The sequence below is a fragment of the Protopterus annectens genome, chromosome 11.part0 (assembly GCF_019279795.1).
Source record: "Protopterus annectens isolate FY-2018-M chromosome 11.part0, PAN1.0, whole genome shotgun sequence".
NCBI classification, from domain to species: Eukaryota; Metazoa; Chordata; order Ceratodontiformes; family Protopteridae; genus Protopterus; species Protopterus annectens.
In genome coordinates, this window is record NC_056745.1 from 279191808 (window position 1) to 279218864 (window position 27057).

At 45.5% G+C, this 27057-nt stretch overlaps 1 protein-coding gene across 1 annotated transcript in view; it reads left to right on the forward strand.

The window, feature by feature from the left end:
• Window positions 1-27057, forward strand: part of SYCP3 (synaptonemal complex protein 3) — a 1713853-nt gene that overhangs the window by 597996 nt on the left and 1088800 nt on the right. The window contains exons 3-4 of the mRNA XM_044087754.1: window positions 7352-7439; window positions 24184-24186. Of these exons, the coding sequence (XP_043943689.1) occupies window positions 7352-7439; window positions 24184-24186 (91 nt within the window). The remainder of the gene's footprint in view (window positions 1-7351; window positions 7440-24183; window positions 24187-27057) is intronic.

Sequence of the window (27057 nt, forward strand, 5' to 3'; positions counted from 1 at the left end):
TAAAATTTTTCTTAAAGGTACTTTTCTTCTCAGGCCCCTATAAAACAAGCAGTTCCTCCTTGGGACCTCTCTCTGGTCCTACAGGCCTTGACCGCCCTCCTTCGAGCCAGCGGCTACGGTGGATCTCAAATTCTTGTCCTACAAGACAGCCTTTTGGTAGCCATTACATCGGCCAAGAGAGTTTCTGAGCTTCAAGCATTATCAGCTAAACCTCCTTACTTGGTATTTCATCCGGACCGTGTCTACCTCAGGACCAACCCGTCCTTTCTTCCTAAAGTCGCTTCTGAAGCAAACATCAATCAGTCCATTAACCTTCCTGTTTTCTTCCTAAATATGAAAACAAAGGTGAATATAAGCTACATTCATTAGATGTTCACAGGCAACTTAGATTTTATCTGAACAGGACGGCTGGTCATAGGCAATCCGACCAGTTGTTTATTTCCTTTGCAAAATTTAATTTGGGCAAGCCAATTTCTAAAGTTTCTCTGTCCCGCTGGATTTCACAGTGCATCTTATTGGCTTATCAAGCTTCAGGAAGGCCCGCACCGGAGGGTGTTCATGCCCATTCAACCCGGTCAGTATCTACCTCGGCAGCCTTCAAGGCTAGGATTCCTCTAGATGATATTTGTGCAGCAGCCACGTGGGCTTCATCTCATACTTTTATTTCCCACTATAAGTTGGATCTTGCATCTAGGGGTAGAGCATCCTTTGGCTCCGGTGCTCCGGAATATCCTTCCATGATGGCCCCAAGATTCAGGTAGCTGGGGACTCTGTCCCACAGGTTGCAGACAAATGAATATCCTACTTCAGATTTAGAAGTTATGTACTCACCATAACGTTCCATCTGAGTAGGTGTATTCATTTGTCTGCAACCATCCCGCCCTCCTATCCCCCTGGCCTTTCAGTTTCCTGCATATTCTATGTTACCCTTTTCAGGGTGTTGTTGCTTTGGCAAACTCGATCTGAGGTCATGAGGGTAGAGCAGGGCATTATGGGTGAGGGGAGGAGCTGAGAGCTTGGATCCATAGCTGGAAAACCATGCCGGTTCGGATCCGATATCGGATCCATAACCCACAGGTTGCAGACAAATGAATACACCTACTCAGATGGAACGTTATGGTGAGTACATAACTTCTAATTTTAGCGGACAGATTGAGCAGAGCTATTCTCATGCCTCACGAGTGGTCTCTCAAGCAATCTATAGTGGAGGAGATTTTTCAAGAATGGGGCCGCCCATGTTGCGATCTTTTTGCTACTCCCCAAAACAGCAAATACCCGGACTTCTTCTTTCTCTTCCCACTTCCAGGCCATCCCCCCAGAGACGCTCTTACCCAAGATTGGCCCCAGGGACTTCTTTATGCCTTTCCACCCTTTCCTTTGATACCACAAGTACTCCAGAAAGCTACCGTTTTGAGAGCCAAAATGATTCTCATTGCCCCGTATTGACCTCGACAAATTTGGTTTCCGTTCCTCCATCATCACCTCTTGGCGCAGCCGTGGCATCTGGATTCAGTGCCAGATCTTCTGATCCACCAATCGGGTCAGCTGCATCGGTCCATTCCTTCTCTCAACCTCACTGCTTGGTTGCTCCACTTCCTTCCTTAGCCAGGCTTCCTATGATCTCTAACCCTGTTAGGGATATCATAGTGGCTTCTCTTAAATCCTCTACTAGAAGGATTTACACTAGCAAGTGGAAACGTTTCTCCCTTTGGGCGAAATCAGGGGATATAGATCCTTTTACTGCCCCTGTTCATACAGTTTTGGATTTTTTAGCGGAAATCCTTAAATCGGGTTCTTCAGCTTTCACTGTCAAAGTTCAGTTAGCTGCGATCCCGAACTTTCATGTCGGTTTTGCAGACCATAACATTATGTCCCACAGGCTTTGTAAAGCTTTTCTAAGATGAGTTTTTCTCCTTAATCCTCCTGTCAGGAGTCCTCCTCCTCAATGGGACCTAAATCTAGTGCTGACATCCTTAATTCTTCCTCCCTTCGAGCCAGCTGTTTCATGTTCTCTAAAGTTTCTTTCTTGGAAGACACTCTTCCTTGTCGCTATTACCTCGGCTAGGAGAGTGTCAGAACTGCATGCCCTTTCTGTTCATCCCACATATTTGGTCTTCCACAAGGACAGAGTATCCTTGAGAACTAATCCTTCCTTTTTGCCCAAGGTTGCTTCAAAAACAAATTTAAACCAATCTATTGATCTCCCCGTATTTTTCCCCAATTACTCCAACAGATCAGAACAAAAATTACATTATCTTGATGTTCACCGCCAACTCAGATATTATTTGGACAGAACAAAACAATTCAGAAAGTCTGATCAACTCTTTCTTTCTTATGCTCAGAATAAGAAAGGCCTTCCTGTTTCCAAAGTGACCTTGTCTAGATGGCTTTCTTCCACCATTTCCGAAATCTATCAACTTAGGGGCAAACAGCTGTGCTCAAAACCAAAGGCACATTCCACCAGAAGCTTAGCCACTTCCACAGCTTTTCAGGCTTGACTTCCCTTAGATACTATTTGTGCAGCAGCCACTTGGGCCACTCCTCATACCTTTGTTTCTCATTACAAATTGGATTTGGCCTCCAGGGATAGAGCCAGTTCTGGTTCTACGGTTCTCAAGAGTCTGTTCCATTGAGCCACCCAGGATAGAGGTGCTAGGGATGCGGTCCCATCCAGCAAGAATGAAGGCGAGATTGACAACTTAACATTTAGAAGTTATGTACCTACCATAACGTTCCATGTTAGTTGTCTTCTCTGCTTCTTTCTTCGACCCTCCTCCTGCCCCCTTGCCTGGACAGACTTTGATCTCCCTTGTCAGGAAGATTGCTTCTTTGGGCGCCAGTTAGTTATCTGGGTTCCCATTATAGCTCTTTTGTTTAGGCTAATTGCTCTTCTTTCCTTAGTGGAAAGTTTTTTGTGCTAGGTGTTTTCCCTATAAGTACCAAACGAGATCTGGGTATATACCGCATTGCATCATGGGATATGGGGCTGCCTCGAGCTGGTAAAAGTGACTCTCGAGCTTAGCAAGTGCCGAGTCGGAGCCGAGGATCGGCTCCGAACCCATCCAGCAAGAAAGAAGGCGAGAGAAGACAACTAACATGGAACGTTATGGTAGGTACATAACTTCTAATTTTTGGTCTCTGAACTACTTTACCCATTTTACCAGATTACAGAGGGACCTGTTAAAAGAACTTACAGACTCCCTCCAAGAAGCTGTAGCTGATGCAGTGGCAGATAAGATCAGTGCTCAGCTCGTCACCCTCAAGTTGGTTGTAAACTCTTCCATGAGGTGTATATCTTATGCAACAGTTGAGATGAGTAGGACTGTGGCTTCAGGTATTGCTCTTAGGAGGCAGGCATGGAATAACCTTTGCGATTTTGCGGAGCCCTTCAAGTCTTCCTTCGTTAACACCCCTTTTGATGGCTTTTCTCTTTTTGGGCCTAAAGTGAAATAAACTGAGCAGGAGGGCAAGACCTTGTCTGCTGTTGGAGAACCTTTTTCTACACCTAGCAGACCCTTTCCCAAGAGTCAGAGGAGTAGTGGGAAGATATGGTTCAGAAAAACCCAGAGGTCTTTCCAGGACACACAGGAAGAAAGTTCTCCCAGGGGCAAGGGGGGGAACAACAATGGAAGACGCCGCCCAAGCGACGGGTGGCCTGCAAAATCAAGGCTCCAGAGAATCTTTCTTTGCTGGATCTTTTCAGCGCTCCTAAATGAGTGCCTGATGGCTCAACTCTGGAGGCAGTCGGGGGTAATTGTCTCTGTACTGAGAAACCTGGCAAAAAATATCCGACAAGTGGGTGCAGAACATAACATCCAGGGAATATATCATTCCCTTCTCCTACCCCATTCCCATAAACAACTCAGTTCCTGACATTCCACCCAGTCAAAAGGACCAAATAACCTTAGAAATTCAAATGTTGCTAAGGAAAAGTCATCCAAGAAATCCCCGCAGACTAAAGAGGATCCTGAATTTACTCAAGATTCTTTTTAGTTCCAAAGAAAATAGGGGACTGGAGACCCATCTTGGTTCTCAGCAGTTTGAACAAATCTGTCAAAAAGACCAAGTTCCGCATGGTGACACTGCAGTTGATACTTCCATTTCTGGAAAAAGTCAATTGGATGTGCTCCGTAGACCTTCAGGATGCGTACTACCACATTTGGATGGACAGGCTATCCAGAAATTACTTACGCTTCTGGGGCGGAGCTAGCCACTTCCAGATTCAGACTCTGCCCTTTGTTCTCACTACAGCTCCTAGAGTGTTCACCAAGTGTATGGCAATATTGGTGGCTTACCTGAGACGCAGAGGATTCAGTGTGTTTCCATATCTGGATGACTGGCTCATCACCTCCCTGACCAGGCATCTTCTGCTGTCAACCACGGACTACACTCTACAACTCTGTTCCTCCCTAGAGGTTACCATAAATTACGAAAAATCTGCTCTAGAGCCATGTAAGTCCTTGGTTTTCATAGGAGCGCAGATAGACACAACAAATATGACAGCAAAATTTCCACAAGACAGAGTACACACCCTTTGACGTTATACAAGGATTCTGATCAGGAAGAAACGGGCGTCTGCCAAACTAGTTCTCCAAGTTCTAGGTAAAGTGGCAGCTTCAAATGTTCTAATTCCTCTAGCTCGACTTCACATGAGAATCCTTCAGTGGTTATTTTCAACACAATGGTCAGACACACAAGGTCATGATAACCCATTCAAACAAAAAGGACCTACAGTGGTGGATCCATTCTACTCTGGTAGCTCAGGGCTATCCCTTTATTCCCAATCAACCCCAAGCCACGGTGACCATGGATGCTTCCCAGATTGGGGGGGAGGGGGATTATCTGGGGAAGACAGTTCAAGACACCTGGCAAGAACACGAGGCTAATTTGCACATAAACGTTCTAGAGATAAGAGTGGCGCTCTTGGCATTGCAAGCATTTCAGGACTCCCTCCATCTTGGAACGAGAGCAATCCAGTCGGACAACATGTCTGTAGTCTGGTACTTAAACAAACAAGGGGGAAACAGATTTTATCCCCTATGTCGAGAAGCCTTGAGGGTTTGGCAATGGGCAGAGGCCTCCAACTGCTTTCTCATAGTAGCGCACATCCTGGGGAAGTCCAATGTGATTGCAGGCAAATTGAGCAGACTCATTTTATGGCCACATGAGTGGTCCTTCAGTCAGAAAGTTGTGGAAGAGATCTTCCGGAAATGGGACCAGCCTTGCTGCAATCTCTTTGCGTTACCTATCAGTGCCAAATGCAGTAGCTATTTTGCTCTGATCTCTCTGGCGGGACTGTCACCAAAGGATGCACTTGTTCAAGATTGGCCCCCTGGGACTTCTTTATGCTGTTCCACCAATATCTCTAATCCCCAAAGTCTTACAGAAAGCAAGTTCGTTGGAGACCATAGTAATCCTAATTGCCCCCTATTGGCCTTGCCAAATCTACTTTCCCTTTCTTCAGCTTCATGTATGGGAGGGACCATGGATTCTAGACCTTGCTCCGGACCTGCTGACTCACCCGTCAGGAATGGTTCATCCCAATCTAAACAGTCTCAGACTAACAGCTTGGCTGCTCCAGTTTCCCTGATCGCCAGTTTCCTCTCCTCTCTAGTTAAACATATTTTCTTATCTTCCCATAAAACATCTACTCGAAAATTTTACAAAAGTTAATGGAAAAGATTTGTGGCATGGTCCATTAGTAATCAGATAGACCCCTTTACTCCTCCGTTACATTCTATTCTAGAATTTTTGACAAAGCTTTTCAATGAGGGAGCCACTGCAGCTACTATTATGGTTCAGCTGGCAGCAATTTCAATTTTTCATATTGGAGAAAACGGTTCTGGAATCATGTCAAGCAGACTTTGTAAAGCATTCCTCAGAGGAACTAAAATGATACAACCTCCATACAAAAACCCAGCTCCTCCTTGGGATTTGAATTTTGTGTTGTCAAAGATTATTTCCCCTTCTTTTGAACCATCTGCTGCTTGTGAATTAGAGTACCTCTCATGGAAATGCTTCTTTTAGTAGCTATTACTTCAGCAAGGAGAGTTTTGGAGTCTCTCCTTTTTACCTAAGGTTGTATTGGAAGTAACCTCAACCAATCTGTTCAGTTACCAGTGTTCTTCCCAAATTTTCAAAATAAAGGGGGATATTCTTTACATCTTTTGGATGTTCATAGACAGTTGCATTTCTACTTGCACAGGACTTCAGAAATCAGAAAGTCAGATCAACTTTTTATTTCTTATTCTAATGTTAAGAAAGGCCAACCAATCTCCAAAGTTACCTTATCAAAATGGCTTTCACAATGTATATCTTTCATATACAGTTCTAACAACAAGACTATTTCTAACCATATTAAAGCTCATTCCACCACGTCAGTAGCTGTTTCTGTAGACTTTCAAGCTAGATTACCTTTGGATAACATCTATGCTGCAGTGACATGGGCAAAACCACATACCTTTATTACTCATTACAAATTGGATTTGGTTTCTAGGAGCGCATCCTTTGGTTCTATGGTTCTGAGGAATATTCTCCTATGAGCCACCCAAGAATCAAGTAGCTAGGGACGCAGTCCTACCAGTGAGAATAAAGGCGAGATTCACAACATCACATAAAGAAGTTATGTACTTACCATAACGTTCCATGTGTGTTGTCCATCTCAACCTCTATATATATATATATATATATATATATATATATATATATATATATATATATATATATATATATATATATATATATATATATATATTTATATATATATATATATATATATATATATATATATGTATATATACACATATATACACACACACATATATATATATATATATATATATATATATATATATATATATATATACACACACACACACACACACACACACACACACACACACACATATATATATATATATATATATATATATATATATATATACACACACATATATATATATATATATATATATATATATATATATATCTATATATATATATATATATAGGTATATAAAAATATGCATGCAAAAAACTATTCACCTTGTCACTGCTCGAGAGCAAACAAGATCTGAGGTAGCTAGGAAGTTTCATTATGGTTAGGGAAAATGGCTATGAGCTAAGCTGAGGGCCTCAAGCTTTTGTAATGGCTGAGACGGATCCGATGAATCAGATCCAATCCCACCAGTGAGAATAAAGGTTGAGATGGACAACACCTGGAATTATATGGTAAATGCATAACTTCTTTTTTCTTTCAGTATATGTACAATACATTTAATGTAAAAAATGTTGCTTTCTTTGACATTTATATTCACTAATTTTTGTTTCATAACTGCCATTTTTTTCCTAGGTGAAACCCCAGTAGTGGAAAAGCATGGCAAGAAAAGGCCAAGTACAGTTCCTGCACGTGAAATAGATGAAGATCCCATCAATGTGGGGTAGGAAAAAACAAAATGTAACTAAGGCTATGATAAAAATCATGATTTAACACAAAACAGATGCATATCCTGTCAAGATTTACTCTGTGGTCTCAGAAGTCAATCTTACTGAGATTACATTTTGCTGCTAAATGATTGAAGTGTATTTTTCATTCTTTGTAAAACAGTAATGAAATTAAGTGCATGTGATCTGAATTCTCTAGATGTTCATCATTTAATCAGTGTTGCAGTTGCCTAAGCTGTAGGAGTTATATCTTTACAGGGTATGAAAACCCGCCAGCATCCAAAACTTTAGGATACCTTCCATGTGCCCTAAGTGCTGAAGAGACTGAGGAAAGGCATATAAGATTAGTGGTTAGTTAGAAGCCAAACCTTCAGAGCCTTCTAGTTGTCAAAGTTGCACTCTACTTGCAGGCTTTGAGTATACCTCTCAACTGTAGAAATTTTCACCTCATTTTTTATCTGTTTTTCATAAAATTGTTTAGTGGCAAATTAGTGGCAAATCATTAAAGACTGAAGTTAGAAAATAATGATAGTCATTTGAGTTTCAGATTTCATACCCTTCAGAAAATTCATGCTAATGCAAAACCTGTTATTCTATCAACTTTCAAAGTTTGTAAGAGGAATATTTAAAAATTATCCCTATTTTTGGGCCTTTGCCCCACTTTTATTTATGGCTTTGTCCATATATCTTGCTCTAAGAGGTTGAGAGATATAGCTTTGAGTGATCGAAGATTGGTTAGCTCTTCAACAAGGCTGTGCAGATAAGTAGTCACAAAGAGGCAGGCTAGCAAGTACGGTAGATGCACAGGTCAAGCGTTCTTAATAAATCTTCACGCTCCCAAGGTGCTGGCTCTCTTTTTTGTCTTGTGCAGATAAGTACCCTTCTGGGGAAGACCTTGCACTTTATCATTTTATCTGAGGAAAAAGTTTAACTTTCTCAAAGAAAAATTACTTAAGCTGACAAATGGGTTTTTAACGATTAGCACTGAAAATGTTAAGTCAAAAAGTTGATTTTTGTTGTTACTTGTGTGGAGGGAAAATGGTTTTAAAATTACTTTATCTGAAGTAGTTTACTTCATTTGGTCTTCAACCTGTGGGTACTGGATCCATTTTGGATCCGAGCTGGCAAATTCACTCTGCTCCGAGCTCCAAGCTCCTCCTCTTACCCATAATACACCTCCACTACCTTCCAATCCCCAGATCTCGTTTGCTGCGGCTTGCCCGAAGCATCGTAATCTCCTGAGCTCCGTGTTAGTGAGTGGGTTATTTGCTTATTAACCAGTCTTTTCTTATTTTTTTGAGTGTTAAGTGATTAGTGTAGGTTCCCTCTCCTCCTTCCCTCGCTGGTGCATCGTGTGTTAAAGATAGCTTGTTAGAGTGTGTTGCTTTCCCTCCCCACTCAGTGTTGTGTGTGGTGAGTGGGTTTGAGTGAGAAATAGATATTTTTTCTCCTTTTCCTTCTCTTATTTGTGTGATTTTTTTTTCTTCTGTAGAGACATGGCTGACCCCAAGCCTGTCTTCAAGAGGTGCACTGAGTGTGGCCACAAATTGTCACCAGCAGATGGCCACACTCTTTGTGTTATGTGCTTGGGCATAATACATTTGAGTACTGACTGTACTGTTTGTGTGGGTTTTAACCCACGCACTATTAAGGATAGGAAGTCTAAGTTGGCCCTGAAAGGCCTTCTAGCGACTTCTAAGGAGGCTGCCTCGCCCACTGCTTCAGGCAGCTTCTCCTTCCTCTCTTGTCCTTGCTTCTCCTCCTTCCCAGGCTGGGACTCAACCTCCAATTTCTAAGCCTGTGGAAGTGGAGTGCAGAAGGGGCAGAGAGAAGGAGAGAGAGCATAAAACAGAGAGACATAAAGCAGAGAAATGCAAGAGGTACTCAGACCTTTTTCTACTCCCGCCAAAAGTCAGACTAGGTTCATGACTCCCCTCGGCTCTGATCTCCTAGATTTTCCCCGGAGCCAGAGGAGACACGTCCACCATCTAGGGTCTCGGTTCCTCGACCTGCCAGGTCGGAGTCTGTGGCCTCTTCGAGATCCATGTGAAGCTTATCTGAAGTTGACATGGATAAAATGTTGAGGTTCATTCATACTCAGATCCAGATGGGGGTCTTGCCAGCCCCTTCTCCCTCTGGAGGGGGGAGTTCACTTCCTTTTTTCACACCAATTTCTCCTTCTCAGATCGGTCCACCAGATTTGGAATACTTGGATCTGAGGATGGCCATCGTCAGGGGGTCGGTGCCGATGGTACCTGTCTCGACGCCGGCAGCTGCCTGGAACGGGTCAGATCCGACCAGTTCAGATCAGAGTGTCTCTTAGAGCCAGAGCCTGGGTGTCAGATCCGAGGGAGCGGAACTTTTTCCATTGGCTTCGGCGTTGTCGGGCCAAGTTCCCTCCCTCTGGGCTCTGTCAACTTCGGGCTCGGCTCCGATTCTCGTCGGATCTGGGGAGAGCAGTTTCCTTAATAGTACCCCAGGAGGCTCGTTCTCCCTCAACATTCGATGTGGTAGAAAGGGTTTTCTAAACTGGATCAAGACCCTTCACTATTTCCTCGGGTTCCGCCCCAACTCCCTCGGCTCTGTCTATGAATCCCATCATTTTACCAGAGGGAAAGCCTGTGCTCATGGATCCCCAGTTGGTTCCTCCTGAGGAATAAGTGGCTTGCGAATTCCCCTCGGAGATCCCCACCGGAGATGTGCCTCGCAAGCATACGTCTAAGAGAAGGCACTTGGACTCCCCCGAGTCCCTCACCAAGGACATGGATTTGGATGATGGGGAAGGTTCCCCCAGGTCACCTCTTGAGGATGTCTCCTGTGGAGAAATCATGGAAATCCCATGCCAGCGGGGAGGTTGGTCTGCCCCCAAACATTCTTCTGACAAATCCGTGTTCCTGGAGACTTTTGGCATGGGCCCATCTACTTCTTGGGTGTCCCCTCTCGCAGATCCCCTGGTGGACCTGGTCACCTCGTGGGCCTGAAAGGAGCCGGATACTATGGAACCAATCCCTAAACGTCCGGACAAAATCTTGAGTCCACCTTCAGATAGACCAGCGTGGGACAAGGGCTCCCCCGTAGACGCTATGTTGGTAGCAGCATCCACAAAAAAGGAACTAGCCCAAGAGAGTTCCTCTGTTCATCCCTCTGACCGAGAGTCTCGGATGATGGACCACTTAGGGAAGTGGGTTTATACATCAGCGACCTTTTCCATCAGGGTGCTAAACTACCTGGTCCACGTCCCGAGACTACAGCGCGACCTAGTCAAGGAATTGATTGAGTCTCTCCCTAAGTCCATGTCGCAGGAGGACAGAGACACGTTCTCTGCGAGGATGGCCACTTTAAAAGCAGTCTCAAATATGTCCGTGCGACTCCTTTCACATGCCACGGAAGAAGTGGCTAGGGCGGCTGGGTCTGGCATGTCAATGAGGTGCAACACATGGCTCAGACAATGTCAGTTTTTGGAACTTCCAAGGTGTCTTTTGCCAATGTCCCTTATGATGACTCTACTCTTTTTGGAAAGACCATCAAGGAGACTTTGGTCCAGAGTGAGAAAGATGGGAAGACACTGTCTGCTATCAGAATCAGCTTCTCGAACTCGCAAGGATCCTTTTCCCGGAATCAGAGAGGGCAAAAGAAGATATGGTTCCGGAAGTCACAGTATTCCCGGGACAGTCAGGGCTCTTCTTCCCCCAGAGGCAAAGGGGGACAGGATAGATGTCGGCACAGAGGCAGAGGGGGGTCCGAGGAATTTTGGGTCTCGAGAACCTTTCTCGGACAGACCCGGACAGCAACCTTGAGGGGTTGCCTGACTGCTTTACTCTGGACCAACAAACAAAAACAAAGAACCAAAACTACTGAAATGTGGACTGCACACGATGAGAGAATACTGTTAAAACACAACTTTAATGTTGCACATAAAAATCCAAATAGAAATAAATTCCAGGTAACTGTTACCTGGAATTAATTTATATTTGGATTTTTATGTGCAACATTAAAGTTGTGTTTTAACAGTATTCTCTCATCGTGTGCAGTCCGCATTTCAGTAGTTATGCTTTACTCTGGAGGCAGTCGGGGGTTGATTGTCATTGCACCTGGTGGCATGGGAGTCCGTAACATCAGACCGCTGGGTGCTTCAGATCATATCCAGAGGATACTCTATCCCCTTTGTGGTTCCTCCCAAACACCTCCCGGACGTACCACCCATGCAAAGGGAGGCAGCAGCACTGGAAATCTCCAAGCTGCTAGAGAAACGAGCCATCGAACCCATCCACCAGATCAGTCCGGATTGGGCTTCTACTCCATGTTCTTTTTAGTGCCAAAGAAAACGGGGGACTTAAGGCACATTCTGGTTATCTACTCTGAACCTGTCAGTTGCCAAAGAAAAATTCCGGATGGCCACATTAGAGTCCATCATGCCGGCACGTACTTGCAAGAGAGCGACTGGATGTCTCGTTAGACCTCCATGATGCCTATTATCACATAAAGATGCACAGAAGCTCCAGGAGGCTCCTCTGCTTCTGGCTAGGTGTCAGTCATTACCAATTTCGAGCCCTACTCTTTGGTCTCACCACAGCCCCAAGGGTGTTTACCAAAGTGATGGCGGTAGTAGCAGCTCACCCGAGGCTTCAGGGGATTCAGGTCTATCCGTACCTGGATGATTGGCTCCTCACTGCTGCCACCAGACATCTACTTTCTCAAACCAGGGATTATTTCTTAAAGCTTCCTCTTCACTTGGGGATTACAGTCAGCACATCCAAATCACTTCTAAAGCCTGTCCAGGTGATAGACTACATTGGGGCACTGATAGACACACTACAGTGCAAAATCTTCCTGACCACAGAGAGTGTGCAAAACCTGAGGATGCATGTTTCCCTGATCTGCCGTTCTCATCTTCCCTCAGCAGAATCAGTGCTGAGAGCCTTAGGTTCTATGGCAGCAACCATAACACTTCTTCCATGGGCCCGGTTACACATGCGAGTACTACAGTGGACACTAGCGGTGCAATGGTCCCTGTTGGATCTACAATTATGATATCCAATACACTTCAGTCAAGTCTGCAAGTTGTCCCTTCTGTGGTGGATGCACTCTCTGGAAATCTTGAAGGGACGACCTATTGTTCCAGCCCCTGTCCAAGCCACAGTGACCACGGATGCCTCCCAACTTGGGTGGGGGGCATTGTTTGGGCAGGACAGTCCAAGGCCTGTGGTCTCCTGTCGAGACCAGTTTGCTTTTAAACGTTCTGGAGATGAGGGCAGTCCTTTTGGTATTGCAGGCCCTTCATGCCTTTCTTCCTCTGGGAATCATTGCAATTCAATCAGACAACATGTCAGTGGTCTGGTATGTCAACAAACAGGGAGGGACCAGATCTTACCCCCTTTGTCACGAGGCCATGAGAGTGTGGGAATGGGCGATCTCTACCGGTCGCTTTCTCATAGCAGCGCACATGCCGGGACGGTCCAACATTCTACAGGTTAAGTCGAACTATTCTGATGCCTTACAAGTGGTCTCTGAATCAATCAGTAGCAGAGCAGATCTTTCTGGAGTGGGGTCAGCCTTGCTACAGTCTCTTTGCATCTCCTTCCAACACGAAGTGCAGAGAGTTCTTCGCTCTGAACACCTAGCTGGGGGAGTCCCCCAGAGATGGTCTAGTCCATGCTTGGCCTCCCGATCTTCTGTATGCTTACCCTCAAGTACCTCTTATTCCGAGGTTTCTACAGAAAGCTTGTCGACTGCGGAGCAAAGTGATGCTCATTGCCCCATTTTGGCCTCACCAGGTATGGTTTCCCTTCCTTTGGTCTCATCTTCTGGCTCCGCCTTCGATCTTGGATCCCATTTCAGGATCTTATTTCACACCCATTGGGGTTCCTCATCCAAACCTGGACAGTTTGATGCTCACGGCTTGGCTGCTCTAGTTCCCCTGATTGTTAGGACTCCTGGATTATCCTCTTCAGTCAGGTCTATTCTGGTGGTAGCTCGTAAGTCTTCCCCCAGGAAGATTTACCGCAGCAAATAGAAACGTTTTTACTTTTGGGCTTCTCAAAGAAGTTTAGATCCTTTCATGGCTCCTATTTCTGCCATTCTCAACTTCCTAGCCAATAATCTGAAGTAGTTTACTTCATTTAGTTTTCAACCTATGGGATACTGGATCCGTATCGGATATGAGCCGGCAATCTCACTAGCATCTGCTCCAAGCTCGAAGTTCCTCCCCTTACCCATAATACATCTCCACTACCTTCCGGCCCCCAGACCTCGTTTGCCATGGCTTGCTGAAGCATAGTGATCTCCTGAGCTCCGAGTAGTGAGTGGGTTTTTTCTGCTTTTAAGCAGCCTTTTTTCTCTGAAATTAGTATAGTGTTTTAGTGTAGGTTCCCTCTTCTCCTCCCCTCACTTGTGCGTCGTGAAATTGATCTTTTGTTGTGGTTTAGCATTAGTTGGCTAGTGTGCTTTGCTTTTCCTCACCCCTCAGTGTGTTGTGTGTGACTTGAGAGTGGCGAGTGGTATACGTGGGAAACTGGTATTTTTCCTCTCCTTTTATCTTTCTTGTTTGAGTGGCTGGATAGAAGCATGGCTGATAAGCCTGTATTCAAAAGGTGCACTGAGTGTGGCCATAAATTGCCTCCAGTAGATGGCCACACTCTTTGTGCAATGTGCTTGGGTGTTGCCCATCTAAGTACTGACTGCTTTATATGCGCGGGTTTTAACTCGCACGCTATCAAGGACAGGAGGGTTAAGTTGGTCCTGAAAGGCATTCTTCCGACTACTAAGGCGGTTGCCAAGTCCTTGGCTTCGGTCACAGTGGCTGTTGTGGCTGCCTCTCCTTCCTCTCTTGCCCTTGCTTCTCATCTTTCCCAGGCTGGGACTCAACCTCCCATTTCAAAACCTGTGGAAGTGGAGCGGAAAAGGGGCAGAGAGAAGGAGAGAGAGAGAAAATCACACAGACCTGAAAAACGTAAAACGTCCCCGGACCTCCCTTCCCCCGTCAAAAGTCAGCCTAGGATCCGTGACTCCCCTCAGCTCTGATCACCGAGATTTTCCCCGGAGCCGGAGGAGACATGTTCTCCATCTAGGGCCTTGGTTCCTCGAACTGCAAGGTCAGAGTCCATGGCCTCATTGAGGTCCACGTGGAGCTTATCGGAAGTTGACATGGATAAAATGATGAGGAGGTTCATTCGTACTCAGATCCAGATGGGGGTCTTGCCCAGCCCCCTCTTCCTCCAGAGAAGGGAGCTCACTTTCTTTTTTTACATCGATTTCTCCTTCTCCGATCTGTCCACCGGGTTTGGAGTACTTGGATCCAAGGATGGCCTTAGTCAGAGGGTTGGCGCCGATGATACCTGCTTCCTCGATGCTGACAGCTGCCTGAAGTGTGTTGGATCCGACCAGTTTGGATCCGAGCCGCTCTCGGAGCCGGAGCTTAGGTGTTGGATCCGAGAGAGTGGAACTTTTTTCATCGGCTCCCGCTTTGTCGGGCCAAGTTCCCTCTCTCTGAGCTCCTTCCACTTCGGGCCCGGCTCCGTTTCTCACATCGGATCCGGGGAGACCGGCTTCCTTATTGGTTCCCCAGGAGGTTCGTTCTCCCTGGGTGTTCGACGTGGTAGAAAGGGTTCTCTCCGCTGGATCAAGATCCTTGACTATCCCCCCAGACTCTGCCCCGACCCCCTCGGCTCTATCTACGAATCCCATCATGTTACCAGAGGGACAGCCCATGCTCAAGGAGCCCCAGATGGTTCCCCCTGAGGAAAAAATGGCTTGCGAGTCCCCCCCCGGAGATCCCCGCCGGAGACGTGCCTCACAAGCATACGTGTAAGAGGAGGCACTTGGACTCCCCTGAGTCTTTCACCGAGGATACAGATTTGGATGATGGGGAAGCTTCCCCCAGGTCACCTACCGAGGATGTCTCCTTTGGAGACATCATGGAAATCCTTCGCCAGCGGGGAGGTTGGTCCACCCCCAGACCTTCTTCTGATGAGTCCGTGTTCCTGGGAGGCTTTTGGCACGGGCCCATCTACTTCCTGGGTGTCCCCTCCCGCAGATCCCTTGGTGGACCTGGTCACCTCGCGGGCCTTGAAGGAGCCAGACACCATGGAACTAATCTCTAAATGAAATAAACACTTGAAAAAGAACTCATAAAAATAATAATCAGGTGAGTCGCAGCCAGAAAATCACGTAACTATATTTATTTAACAAAAAACAAAAAACATACAATTCCTTGCCTTAGCGCTTTCACCCATTCCTATCATGGGTTTCATCAGAGTAAAGTCATATGGAAGCAGCTACTATATATACTTAATGTTATCCAATCACAATGCATTATTAAGTTACTAATTTGTAAGTTTAAAAATTGCCTAAAGTAGAACAGCTTTTTCTTTAAAGAATTTCTTAATTAATTGATTAAAAATATTTAAATATTTAAATAATAAATCATGTTTACAAAAAGGTTATACATAGTAAAATGTAATGCAAAAAATTGATATTGTCAAAAAAGTGTGTACCTTCATACTTAATCAAAATCTTTAAAAACCTAAGATTAATAAACAGTAATATACAATAATATAGAATCTACAGCATAAATGTTTTCAATAAATGAATAAATAAACTATAAATAAATGCAACTTGTAAAAGGTGTGTAAAACTACATAATATAAGATTACTGTTTTAAAATGAATGATTAATTGTAAACCTACAATATAAATGTTTTCAATAAATATACTATAAATAAATGCAAATTGTAAAAATATATATAACTAAATGTTGTAAGATTTTAGATGTTAAGTTGTCAATCTCGCCTTCATTCTTGCTTGATGGGTTCGGAGCCGATCCTCGGCTCCGACTCGGCACTTTGCTAAGCTCGAGAGTCACTTTTACCAGCTCGAGGCAGCCCCATATCCCATGATGCAAGGCGGTAAGTACCCAGATCTCGTTTGCCGCTTCGCTGATGAGGTCCTCCTTTTGCCAGCTCCTGGTAAGTGTTTTATATAAAACTTTCTTAGCCCCTTTTTCACTTTAAACTTTAATTTTAACGTTTTTAGTATATTTTAAGCCCTTTTCTGACTAAAATTTCCCTCACTCCTTAATTTTGTTAGTCAGGCCTTTTCCCCTCCCACCCCCCCCCCTTGTTAGGGTGTGTGTGTGTGTGTGTGTGTGTGTGTGTGTGTGTGTGTGTGTGTGTGTGTGTGTGTGTGTGTGTGTGTGTGAGGTTAGTTCTCATTATTTTTGGGATATCTAATTCTTTGGGACTGTGTTGTGAGTGTTTCTGCACTATGTCCAAAGAAAGGGTCTCAGGCTTTAAGAAGTGTGACTCGTGCTGTCAGAAGATGTCTCTGACAGACGGTCACACTTCTTGCCTATACTGCCTGGGACCTCTCCACCTGCAGGACTCCTGTGCGATTTGTCATTCTTTTAGCCAGAGAGTCCTGCAGGAGAGGAGAAATAAATTGATTTTAAGGGGTCTACTTAAACCGGAGGGCTCTCCGGCTAAGTCGGCTCCAAGGCCCAGGCTTCTGTGTCCAAGCCTGTGGCCTCGGCTCCGACTCTTTCCGAGTCGAGATCGGCTCCGGCTGGAGCCGATCCTGGTTTGCTTAAACCTTCGGCACCGATGGCTATCGGTGCCGATACTGGTTCAGTCACATCGGTGTCGGCTCCGGCTGGCTCCGACCACCATGTGGCTCAGGCTTCGGTGTCGGCGTCGATCGGCTCCGACACCCTTACCTTTATGTCTGTATCGGCTCTGGCCGGAGCCGATGCATCGAGACCTTCTGTCGGTGCCGAAAAGTCTTCGGCTCCGACTGCATCTATGGTTTCGTCGGCTCCGATGGTTCCTTCGAGGAAGAGGTCCAGGTCCCCTTCCTTGGAACCGATACTCTCGGCTCCGGCCTCACCTGTCCTCTCGGAACGGAGCCATCGGAGCCGATCATCCAGGTCATCCAGGCTTTCTGACCATGATTTAGAGAGGGTGGTCAGTAGGTTATTGAAATCACAGGCACTGGCCCAGATGCTACATAGTCCGTCTCAACAGACGACTATTAGTCCACACCCTGTTGTAGTTCCTCCTTCGACTCTATCTCAGAGTTTGGAGCTGGAGTCTTCGGGAATAGTTTCTGCTATGGCTGAGGGGCAGATATCTCCCCCTTCTGCTCCCTCAGCATCTACTCTTATCTCCTCTTCGAGACCTTCCTTAGAGGGATTCGTGGTCGGGCTTCCTGGTCTCCTCCGAGGGGTGAGTGGCATTGGACCCTTGTCCGACCCACTCTTCCCTTGGAGCCTCGGCCTTGGTGAGCTCGGCTCCGACATCTGCCTCGAGCCTTCTTCGGTGGGCCTGGAGTTCCGGTTTCTTGAACGGGTTCTCTCGGACCTCCTGGGAGGAGCCTTCGAGGTGATGAAGAGTGTGCTGGCCACTGGACTCAGCCAGCAGTCTGTTCCCTTAGCTCCTCCCTCTACGGTGCCTGTCGATATCTCTGCCATCTCTCTTGCTCCCGGACCCAGAGATCCTCCGCCTCAGGTTTCCCCACTGGGAAGAACCCCCTCTTCCGAGGATTCTCGTGATCAGTCAGGGGATCCTCCGTGCAAGAGGACTTGTAAGAGGAAACACATAGACTCCCCTGAGTCTATCACTTCAGATACCGACTTAGATGAGTCGGAGGGATCCCCAAGATCCCCCTCTGAGGATGTCTCCTTTTCAGACATCCTAGAACTCCTTAAACAGAGGGGAAACTGGCCCTCCAATAATCCCTCTGAGGATGAGTCGGTATACCTGGAGGCGTTTGGATCTCGGCCCTCCACCTCCTGGGTGTCTCCGCCTTTCGACCCCCTTATGCAGGTTATTGCTCGAAAGGCTTGGGCTGCTCCTGACTCAGTAGAGCCAGTTCCTAGGAGGCCGTCTAAATTTATTACTGCCCCTTCGGATAAGCAATTCCTTACTAAAGGTGTCCCTGCTGATGCCATGGTGGTGGCGGCTGCCACTAAGAAGGAACTTGCAGATCCTTCCGTACCTGTCCATCCTCCTAATAAGGACTCTAGGACTATGGATAGGTATGGTAAGCGGATGTTCTCTTCAGCGACCTTTGCTATGCGCTGAACTACTTATGTCACTTCACCAGACTCCAAAGAGACATCCTTAAGGAGCTAGGTGAAGTAGTACAGGATCCCACAGCTGCAGGGGCTCAAGAAAAAATTGCTTCGCAGCTAGGAACCCTTAATTCTGTTGCTAACTCCTCCATGCGACTGATATCATATGCAGCAGATGGAGCGAGTAGGGCCGCAGGTACAGGTGTGGCTCTTAGACGCCAAGCCTGGATGCGGCTCTGTAATTTTGCAGATCCCTTTAAGGCGTCCTTCACAAACTCTCCCTTTGATGGGTCAGCTTTGTTTGGCCCTCAAGTGAAGGATACATTGACCAGGTGTGAGCAGGACGGCAATACTCTTTCTGCCGTAGGGGTCCGTTTTTCCACCCCTTCTAGACCTTACCCCAAAGGACAGAAGGGTGGCAAAATGTGGTTCCGCAAATCCCAAGGAGTCACGCCGGATACACGTGGTCAGTTTACCCCTAGAGGCAGAGGGGGTAACAATAACAGACGCCGCTCTAGAGGCAGAGAGGGTCCACAAAACCAGGGAAGCAGAGAGACTCTCTCTGACAAGCCCTTTCAGCATCCCTGAGATGTTGCCTGACTGTCCATCCTTGGAGGCAGTCGGGGGAAGACTGTCGCTGTACCCAGAAGCCTGGCGTTCCCTCACTCAAGACAGATGGGTACAGTCGATCATATCCGAGGGTTACAAAATTCCTTTCGAGGAAAGTCCCTTCTCTCACTCAAATTCCCTTCCAGATGTACCACCCAGTCTAAGAGAAATTGCAGAGTTAGAAGTATTAAAACTTCTACAAAAAAGAGCCATTCAGCCAGTTACAACAGACCATTCAGAGCCCGGAATCTACTCAAGATTCTTTTTGGTCCCCAAAAAGACGGGAGACTGGAGACCAATATTGGATCTCAGCAGACTCAACAAGTCTGTGAGGAAGACAAGATTTCGAATGGTCACACTTCAGTTAATTCTGCCCTTCCTAGAGAAGGACAACTGGATGTGCTCAATAGATCTTCAGGATGCATACTATCACATCAAAATTCACAGACGCTCCAGAAGGTTTCTCCGCTTGGCTGGGGTCCAGTCATTTCCAATTCAGAGCCCTGCCCTTTGGTCTCACTACAGCCCCCAGAGTGTTCACCAAATGTATGGCAGTGGTCACGGCTCACCTGAGACGTCAAGGATTCCAGGTGTTTCCGTATCTCGACGACTGGCTCCTTTCAGCCACCACCAGGCATCAACTTCTTCAAGCCAGGGATTACACAATAAATCTTTGCACTCAATTGGGAATTTCAATCAACTACGAAAAATCCTCCTTATTGCCCTGCCAGTCTATTACTTTCATAGGCGCAAACTTAAACACTGTTCGGATGTCAGCTACCCTCACAGACCAAAGAGTCTCAGATATACAAAGTCACGTGAGGATCATCCTAGCCAGCAAGAAAGTACAAGCCAGAATGGTTCTAAAGGTGTTGGGCCTCATGGCTGCGGCCATTACCCTTCTTCCCCTGGCCCGCTTCTATATGCACCTGCTTCATTGGATGTTGTTCACTCAGTGGTCTTACCAACAACTTCCGATGCGTCACCAAATACTGGTGACACAAATTTGCAGGAATCATCTTTCATGGTGGATTACTTCTCCCCAGATTCACCAAGGCAGACCCTTTGTACCCCCAGCCCCAGTAGCCACTGTCACTACGGACGCCTCCCTGATCGGGTGGGGGGGTCATTATCAGGGCAGGATGGTTCATGGGATGTGGCAACCGTTCGAATACCACCTGCACATAAATGTCCTATAGATGAGAGCAGTGCTTTTAACGTTGCAAGCCCTCAACGACTTTCTTCCCTTGGGAACAATTGCAGTTCACACAGACAACATGTCTGTAGTATGGTATATCAACAAACAGGGCGGAACCAAGTCCTACCCCTTGTGTCGAGAAGCTCTCAGACTTTGGCAATGGGCGATCTCCTCTCATCGGTTTCTGGTAGCAACGCATATCCCTGGGAAAACCAACATTTTAGCGGACAGATTGAGCAGAGCTATTCTCATGCCTCACGAGTGGTCTCTCAAACAATCTATAGTGGAGGAGATTTTTCTAGAATGGGGCCGCCCATGTTGCGATCTTTTTGCTACTCCCCAAAACAGCAAATGCCCAGACTTCTTCTCTCTCTTCCCACTGCCAGGCCATCCCCCCAGAGACGCTCTGACCCAGGATTGGCCCCAGGGACTTCTTTATGCCTTTCCTCCCTTTCCGCTGATTCCACAAGTAATCCAGAAAGCCACCGTTTTGAGAGCCAAAATGATTCTCATTGCTCCACATTGGCCTCGACAAATTTGGTTTCCGTTCCTCCATCGTCACCTTTTGGTGCAGCCGTGGCATCTGGACCCAGTGCCAGACCTTCTGATTCACCAATCGGGTCAGCTGCACCGGTCTATCCCTTCTCTCAACCTCACAGCATGGTTGCTCCACTTCCTTCCTTAGCCAGGCTTCCTATGATCTCTAATCCTGTTAGAGACATCATAGTAGCTTCTCTAAAATCCTCCACTAGGAGGATTTATACTAGCAAATGGAAACGCTTTTCTTGTTGGGCAAAAGCTAAAAAGATTGATCCCTTTACTGCTCCAGTACAAGCAGTTTTGGATTTCTTAGCGGAAATCTTTCACGCGGGCTCCTCTTCTTCCACGGTCAAAGTTCAGTTGGCTGCTATCTCGAACTTTCATGTCGGGTTCGCAGATCACAACATTATGTCCCACAGGCTTTGTAGAGCCTTCTTAAAAGGAATATTTCTCCTGAAACCTCCAGTCAGGAGTCCTCCTCCTCAATGGGACCTAAATTTAGTGCTGACATCCTTGATTCTTCCTCCCTTCGAGCCATCTGTTTCATGTTCTCTGAAATTTCTTTCATGGAAAACTTTATTCCTGGTTGCTATTACATCGGCTAGGAGGGTGTCTGAACTTCATGCTCTCTCTGTCCCCCCCCCCCCCCCATTTAGTCTTCCACAAAGACAGAGTATCATTGAGAACTAATCTGACCTTTTTGCCTAAGGTCGCCTCAAAGACTAATTTGAAAAAGTCTATTGATCTTCCTGTATTTTTCCCAAACTACTCAAACAGATCGGAACAAAAGTTACATTATCTTGATGTTCACCGCCAACTCAGATATTATTTGGACAGAACAAAACAATTCAGGAAATCCGATCAGCTCTTTGTTTCTTATGCTGATAACAACAAAGGCCTTCCTGTCTCAAAAGTGACCTTATCTAGATGGCTTTCTTCTGTCATCTCTGAAATTTATCAGCTCAGGGGAAAACAGCTGTGCTCGAAACCTAAAGCGCATTCAACCAGAAGCTTAGCCACTTCCACAGCTTTTCAAGCTAGACTTCCATTAGACACTATTTGTGCAGCAGCCACTTGGGCCACTCCTCATACCTTTGTTTCCCATTACAAATTGGATTTGGCCTCCAGGGACAGAGCCAGTTTTGGCTCTACAGTTCTCAAGAGTCTGTTCCATTGAGCCACCCAGGATAGAGGTGCTAGGGACGCGGTCCCATCAAGCAAGAATGAAGGCGAGATTGACAACTTAACATTGAGAAGTTATGTACCTACCATAACGTTCCATGTTAGTTGTCTTCTCTCGCCTTCTTTCTTGCGACCCTCCCTCCTTCCCCCTGGCCTGGACAGACCTTTCTCTCTACATGGAAGTATGCTTCTGAAGACCATACAGTGCTGGTCCTCCAAACCATCCTTCAGGCTTTTCTCTCCTTCTTTCTTCCTTTTGGGAAGTGTTTTATGCTAGGTGTTATTGCCTATAGACAACAAACGAGATCTGGGTACTTACCACCTTGCATCATGGGATATGGGGCTGCCTCGAGCTGGTAAAAGTGACTCTCGAGCTTAGCAAAGTGCCGAGTCGGAGCCGAGGATCGGCTCCGAACCTATCAAGCAAGAAGGCGAGAGAAGACAACTAACATGGAACGTTATGGTAGGTACATAACTTCTCATTTTAAATAACAGGCAATAGATACATGTTCATTAATACCTGGTTTGTTACATGAATTTAGTCTCAACTGCCAAAGACACTCTTTTAATTCTAGTAGAGTGTTCACATCTCCTTCGTTAATAAAATTTTGAGGTATTCTGTCAATAACAAAAAACAGAAATTTTTTAAAATCTTTACATGTGGTACTGTGCATATAAAGAGAGTTTGTAGTTTTCTTGTTCTTAATATCTCTAATATGTTCGGCAATTCTTTCCCTAAGCTTCCTAATGGTTTTACCTATGTAAAATACCTGACATGATAAACATGTGGCTAAATAAACCACTAACTTCGTATTACAGTTCACATGTCCAGGACATCTAACAGTTCGGTTGTAACCTTTAATAGTAGCATAAGGTCCATCATTAATATACCTACAACATCTACAAAAAACACATTTTCTCATTTGAGAATTTTTGTGTGTTACTTCACTTTCAGAATAGTCCTTAAGATTTTTACCTCTACTAAAAACAATGACAGGATCGTTGCCTATAAATTGTAAAATCTCTGCCTGATTGTTAAAAAAATTTTTCAATGTCTCTTTTATACCTTCTGACATTATAGTAATGTTACTAGTATAAGGTAAGACTAATGCACATGAATTTTTTAAGCCAGCACCTCTATTCTCCGTTGTATTGTTAGACATACCATGTTTTAGTATGGGCTTAAAATTAACATTCCTTTTGTCACCTACTTCCTTTCTGATTTGGTCCAGTAATTTGTTAGGGTAACCTCTGTCTACAAACATATCAGATAGAATATTCATCTGACGAAAAAACTCGTCGTCCTCACTGATGATCCTAGAAAGCCTCACCATTTGCCCTTTTACTAGGTTACGCTTTTGAAAGTAGGGGTGACAGCTTTTAAAATGTAGGTACGAATTTGAGAATGTCTTTTTTCGATAAATGTTTGATTCAATCTTGCCCCTTGTTTTGTACAATTTTATATCTAAATACTCACAACCTTCCTTATTGATATTGTATGTAAATTTCAGAAAAGGTGTGGTACTCCCTAAATATGCAACAAATTCTTCCATTTCCTCTGTAGTACCCTTCCAAAACAACAGAATGTCGTCCAAAAATCGTAGATATATATCTACTTTTGACCAAAAACTGCTAGTAAAAACATTCTCCTTCTCCCACATAGCCAAAACCAAATTCGCGTAGACAGGGGCACATCTTGCACCCATAGCTACGCCTGAACTTTGTTTGTAATATTCACCTCCAAACTGAAAAAAATTATTTTCCAGAACCATCTCCATTAGTTCTACCAATAGTTTCCGTTTAACTGTGTGAAAGCTTCCATAGGTGTCTAAACTAGCTTCAAACAATTGTAACCCCTCCTCAAGGGGTATTACGGAAAATAGGTTAACAATGTCAATTGTAACAATAATGGTGTTGTCTAAATCATTTTAACATAATCTTTTAAAATTTCTAGACAGTTCCAAGAATCTTTCAATATATGCTTAATGTTTTTCACAACCTCACTACAATTGACATCAATGTAATGTGCTATTGCTTCAGTTTTGGATTGTTTTGCTGACACTATAGGCCTAAAGGGGGTTAGAAACGTTTTTATGTATCTTGGGTATCCCGAACAAAGATGGTGTAACAGGATAATCAACTGAAAGGTAGTCAAATTCTTCCTTAGTAATAATACCTTCCAATAATAAATCATATAGTTGCCAATCAGTCTTTGTATAAGCTTTTATCATATCATATTTTGAAACTGCTATGTAAGTCGTATCATCGTTAAGCATATTTGTCATTTTATGTTGATAATCCGTTGTACTCATAATCACTACCCCTCCCCCCTTGTCTGGTTTCATAATTCTCAGGTCATTTGAAACACTTAGTTCCCTAAGACAATTTCTTTCTGCTACTGTCAAATTGTCCTCTATCAAATGCATTTCCTTCCATGCTTTTCTTAATTGAATCTCACAAAACATTTCAAAAAGGTAAATAACAGGGTTTCTAGGTGGGATAAATGTACTTGACCTCTTAAGATTAAAGTTTTTAGTTTCCACCTTCAGATCAATGTCAGCTTTATTTTTAAAAAACATTTTTAAATTCAGTAGTCTAGTGTAAGTTTTTAAATTTAACAAAATATTCCCTATGTCCACTTTAAAGTTTGGAATAAATTTAAAACGTTTTTTAAAAAGTAAAACTTACAAATTAGTAAATTAATAATGCATTGTGATTGGATAACATTAAGTATATATAGTAGCTGCTTCCATATGACTTTACTCTGATGAAACCCATGATAGGAATGGGTGAAAGCGCTAAGGCAAGGAATTGTATGATGTTATGTGATCCTATCTCGCCTACATTCTGACTGATGGGTTCGGAGCCGATCCCTCGGCTCCGACTCGGCACGCTTATGCCAAAGAGCGAAGTCTCTTATTGGCTGAGCTTAGTATATCCCAGGATGCACCACTACCAGTCCCCCAGATCTCGTTTGCCGCTAACCTGCGAAGACGTGGTCTCGAGCTGGCTGAGCTGAGTGGTTATTTTTAACTAACTTTCTGTCAGTTTTTGCTGTTTTTCTCTCAAAAAAGCTGTTTTAACAGCTATTCTTACCATTTGTTGTGTGATTGGTTGGATTTGTTGTAGAATTTTGTTGTGTGATTGGGTTGAGTTTGACAGGCCCCCTTCATCTAGGGCCTTCCCGGTTAATCAACCCTTCTATATCTGCATATAGTAAAAGGCTTTAAATTCTTTGTAGCTGTTTGTTCTTACAGGGTTTTCAAAGTCCCCTGTCATTGGCGAGTGATAACTGTAAGCCTATACTTAGGGGTGTCTCCAGTAATTGTATTTTTTTCCAGTCAGATTACTGAAATTCTCCCCATAATGTCTCAGAATCCTAGGCCTTCGGGCTTTAAAAAATGTGTAAAATGTAGTTTCAAAATGTCCATCACGGACGATCACTCGCTCTGTGTGTATTGCTTAGGGGCAAAACATTTACAGGAATCATGTAGCGTATGTCACGCTTTTTCCTCAAGGGTCCTCCAGGAGAGGAAAAATAAATTAATTCTTAAGGGATTAATTAAACCTTCTTTTGAAGAAGCCTTGGCTTCCTCTCCTTCTCGGCCAAAGAAAGGGCCGGTTCCGACCAGTCCGTCGGATCCGACCGCTAAGAAACATAGGCAGGCCTCTCCTTCGGCTCCAAGGACTTGGAGCCGAGGTCGAACGGTCTGCCTCGATGCCACCAGTATCGACTCCTCTGGCTTCGAGCCGATGGCTGGGGCATCGAGAGGCGGGTCACCTTCGTCGGCTCCACTGCTCGGAGCCGACAAGGGTCGCCAGCTCAGACACTTCCTCCTCGGTGCCGAAGTCCACCTCGGCACCGATGGAATCTGGTGTGCATTCCCTCGGCGCCGATACTCATCGAGTCGCCTCGGAGCCGGTCCCCTAGCCCTTTGGGGCCGTTGGAGAGGCCATCTCGAACCCGTTCTGTTTCCTCTCGGTCTTCGAGGATGTCAGATTCTGATATAGACAGGGTGCTCCAAAGACTGTTCCAGTCCCCAGTCTTCCAAAAATTTGTTTCGGTTCCGACCCAGTTGGCTTCGGAGCCGATGACCTTGGCCCACCCCATTGCCATTCCTCCTCCGACTGCTTCGGCTCCGTCGGAGCAGGTGCTGTTGGAGCCGGTGGAGATCTCAGGGTCGGCTCCGACCCTTACTCCAACCCGGGCCTTCGGGTCCAAGTTTGGTACGCGGACTTCTTCGGCTGGACCGGGGTGATGTTTGGGACCTATGCTTTCGGTTCCGAGCCTCCCCTCGGTGCTTCTGCGGGACTTCCGTCGGCTATCATGGCTCGGGACCGGACACTCCCAGGATTCTGGGGTCCGGCTTTCAGAGCCATGAGGAGTGCCTTGGCCAAGTCCTCTTCGCCATCTCCCGGCTTTACCGGCACCTTCCCTAGGCGTGGAGACTGGGTCTTTGGCAGTTCCCTGTCCGTAGTCAGCGGAGCCCGGGCCTGAGGTTACCCCAGTGGGGTTCCCTCCTCCTGAGGGTTCTTCGAGTTGTCTTGGAGGAACCCCAAGGAAGAGATCGTGCAAGAGGAAGCACGTGGACTCCCCCGAGTCTATTACATCAGACACTGATCTGGATGATGCAGAGGGTCCCGAAGTCGTCCTCGGATGATGTCTCATTTGCAGACATCTTAGAGATCCTCAAACAACGAGGCGGCTGGATATCCAAACCCCTCTGCTGACGAGTCAGTGCTCCTTAAGGCCTTTGGGACTCAGCCCTCCGCCTCCTGGGTGTCTCCGCCCCTCGACGAGCTTCTGGATTTAGTTTGTCGGGCGTGGGAACATCCAGATACCGTGGAACCAGTCCCTTCTCGTCCAAATAAATTTTTGTCTGCTCCCCGAGAAGGAGTTCCTCACTAAAGGCGTGGCTGTAGATGCCATGGTGGTGGCATCTGCTACACAACAGGACGTGGCAGAGGCTTCAACGTCCGTCCATCCTCCTAATAAGGAGTCTAGGAGTATGGACAGGTAC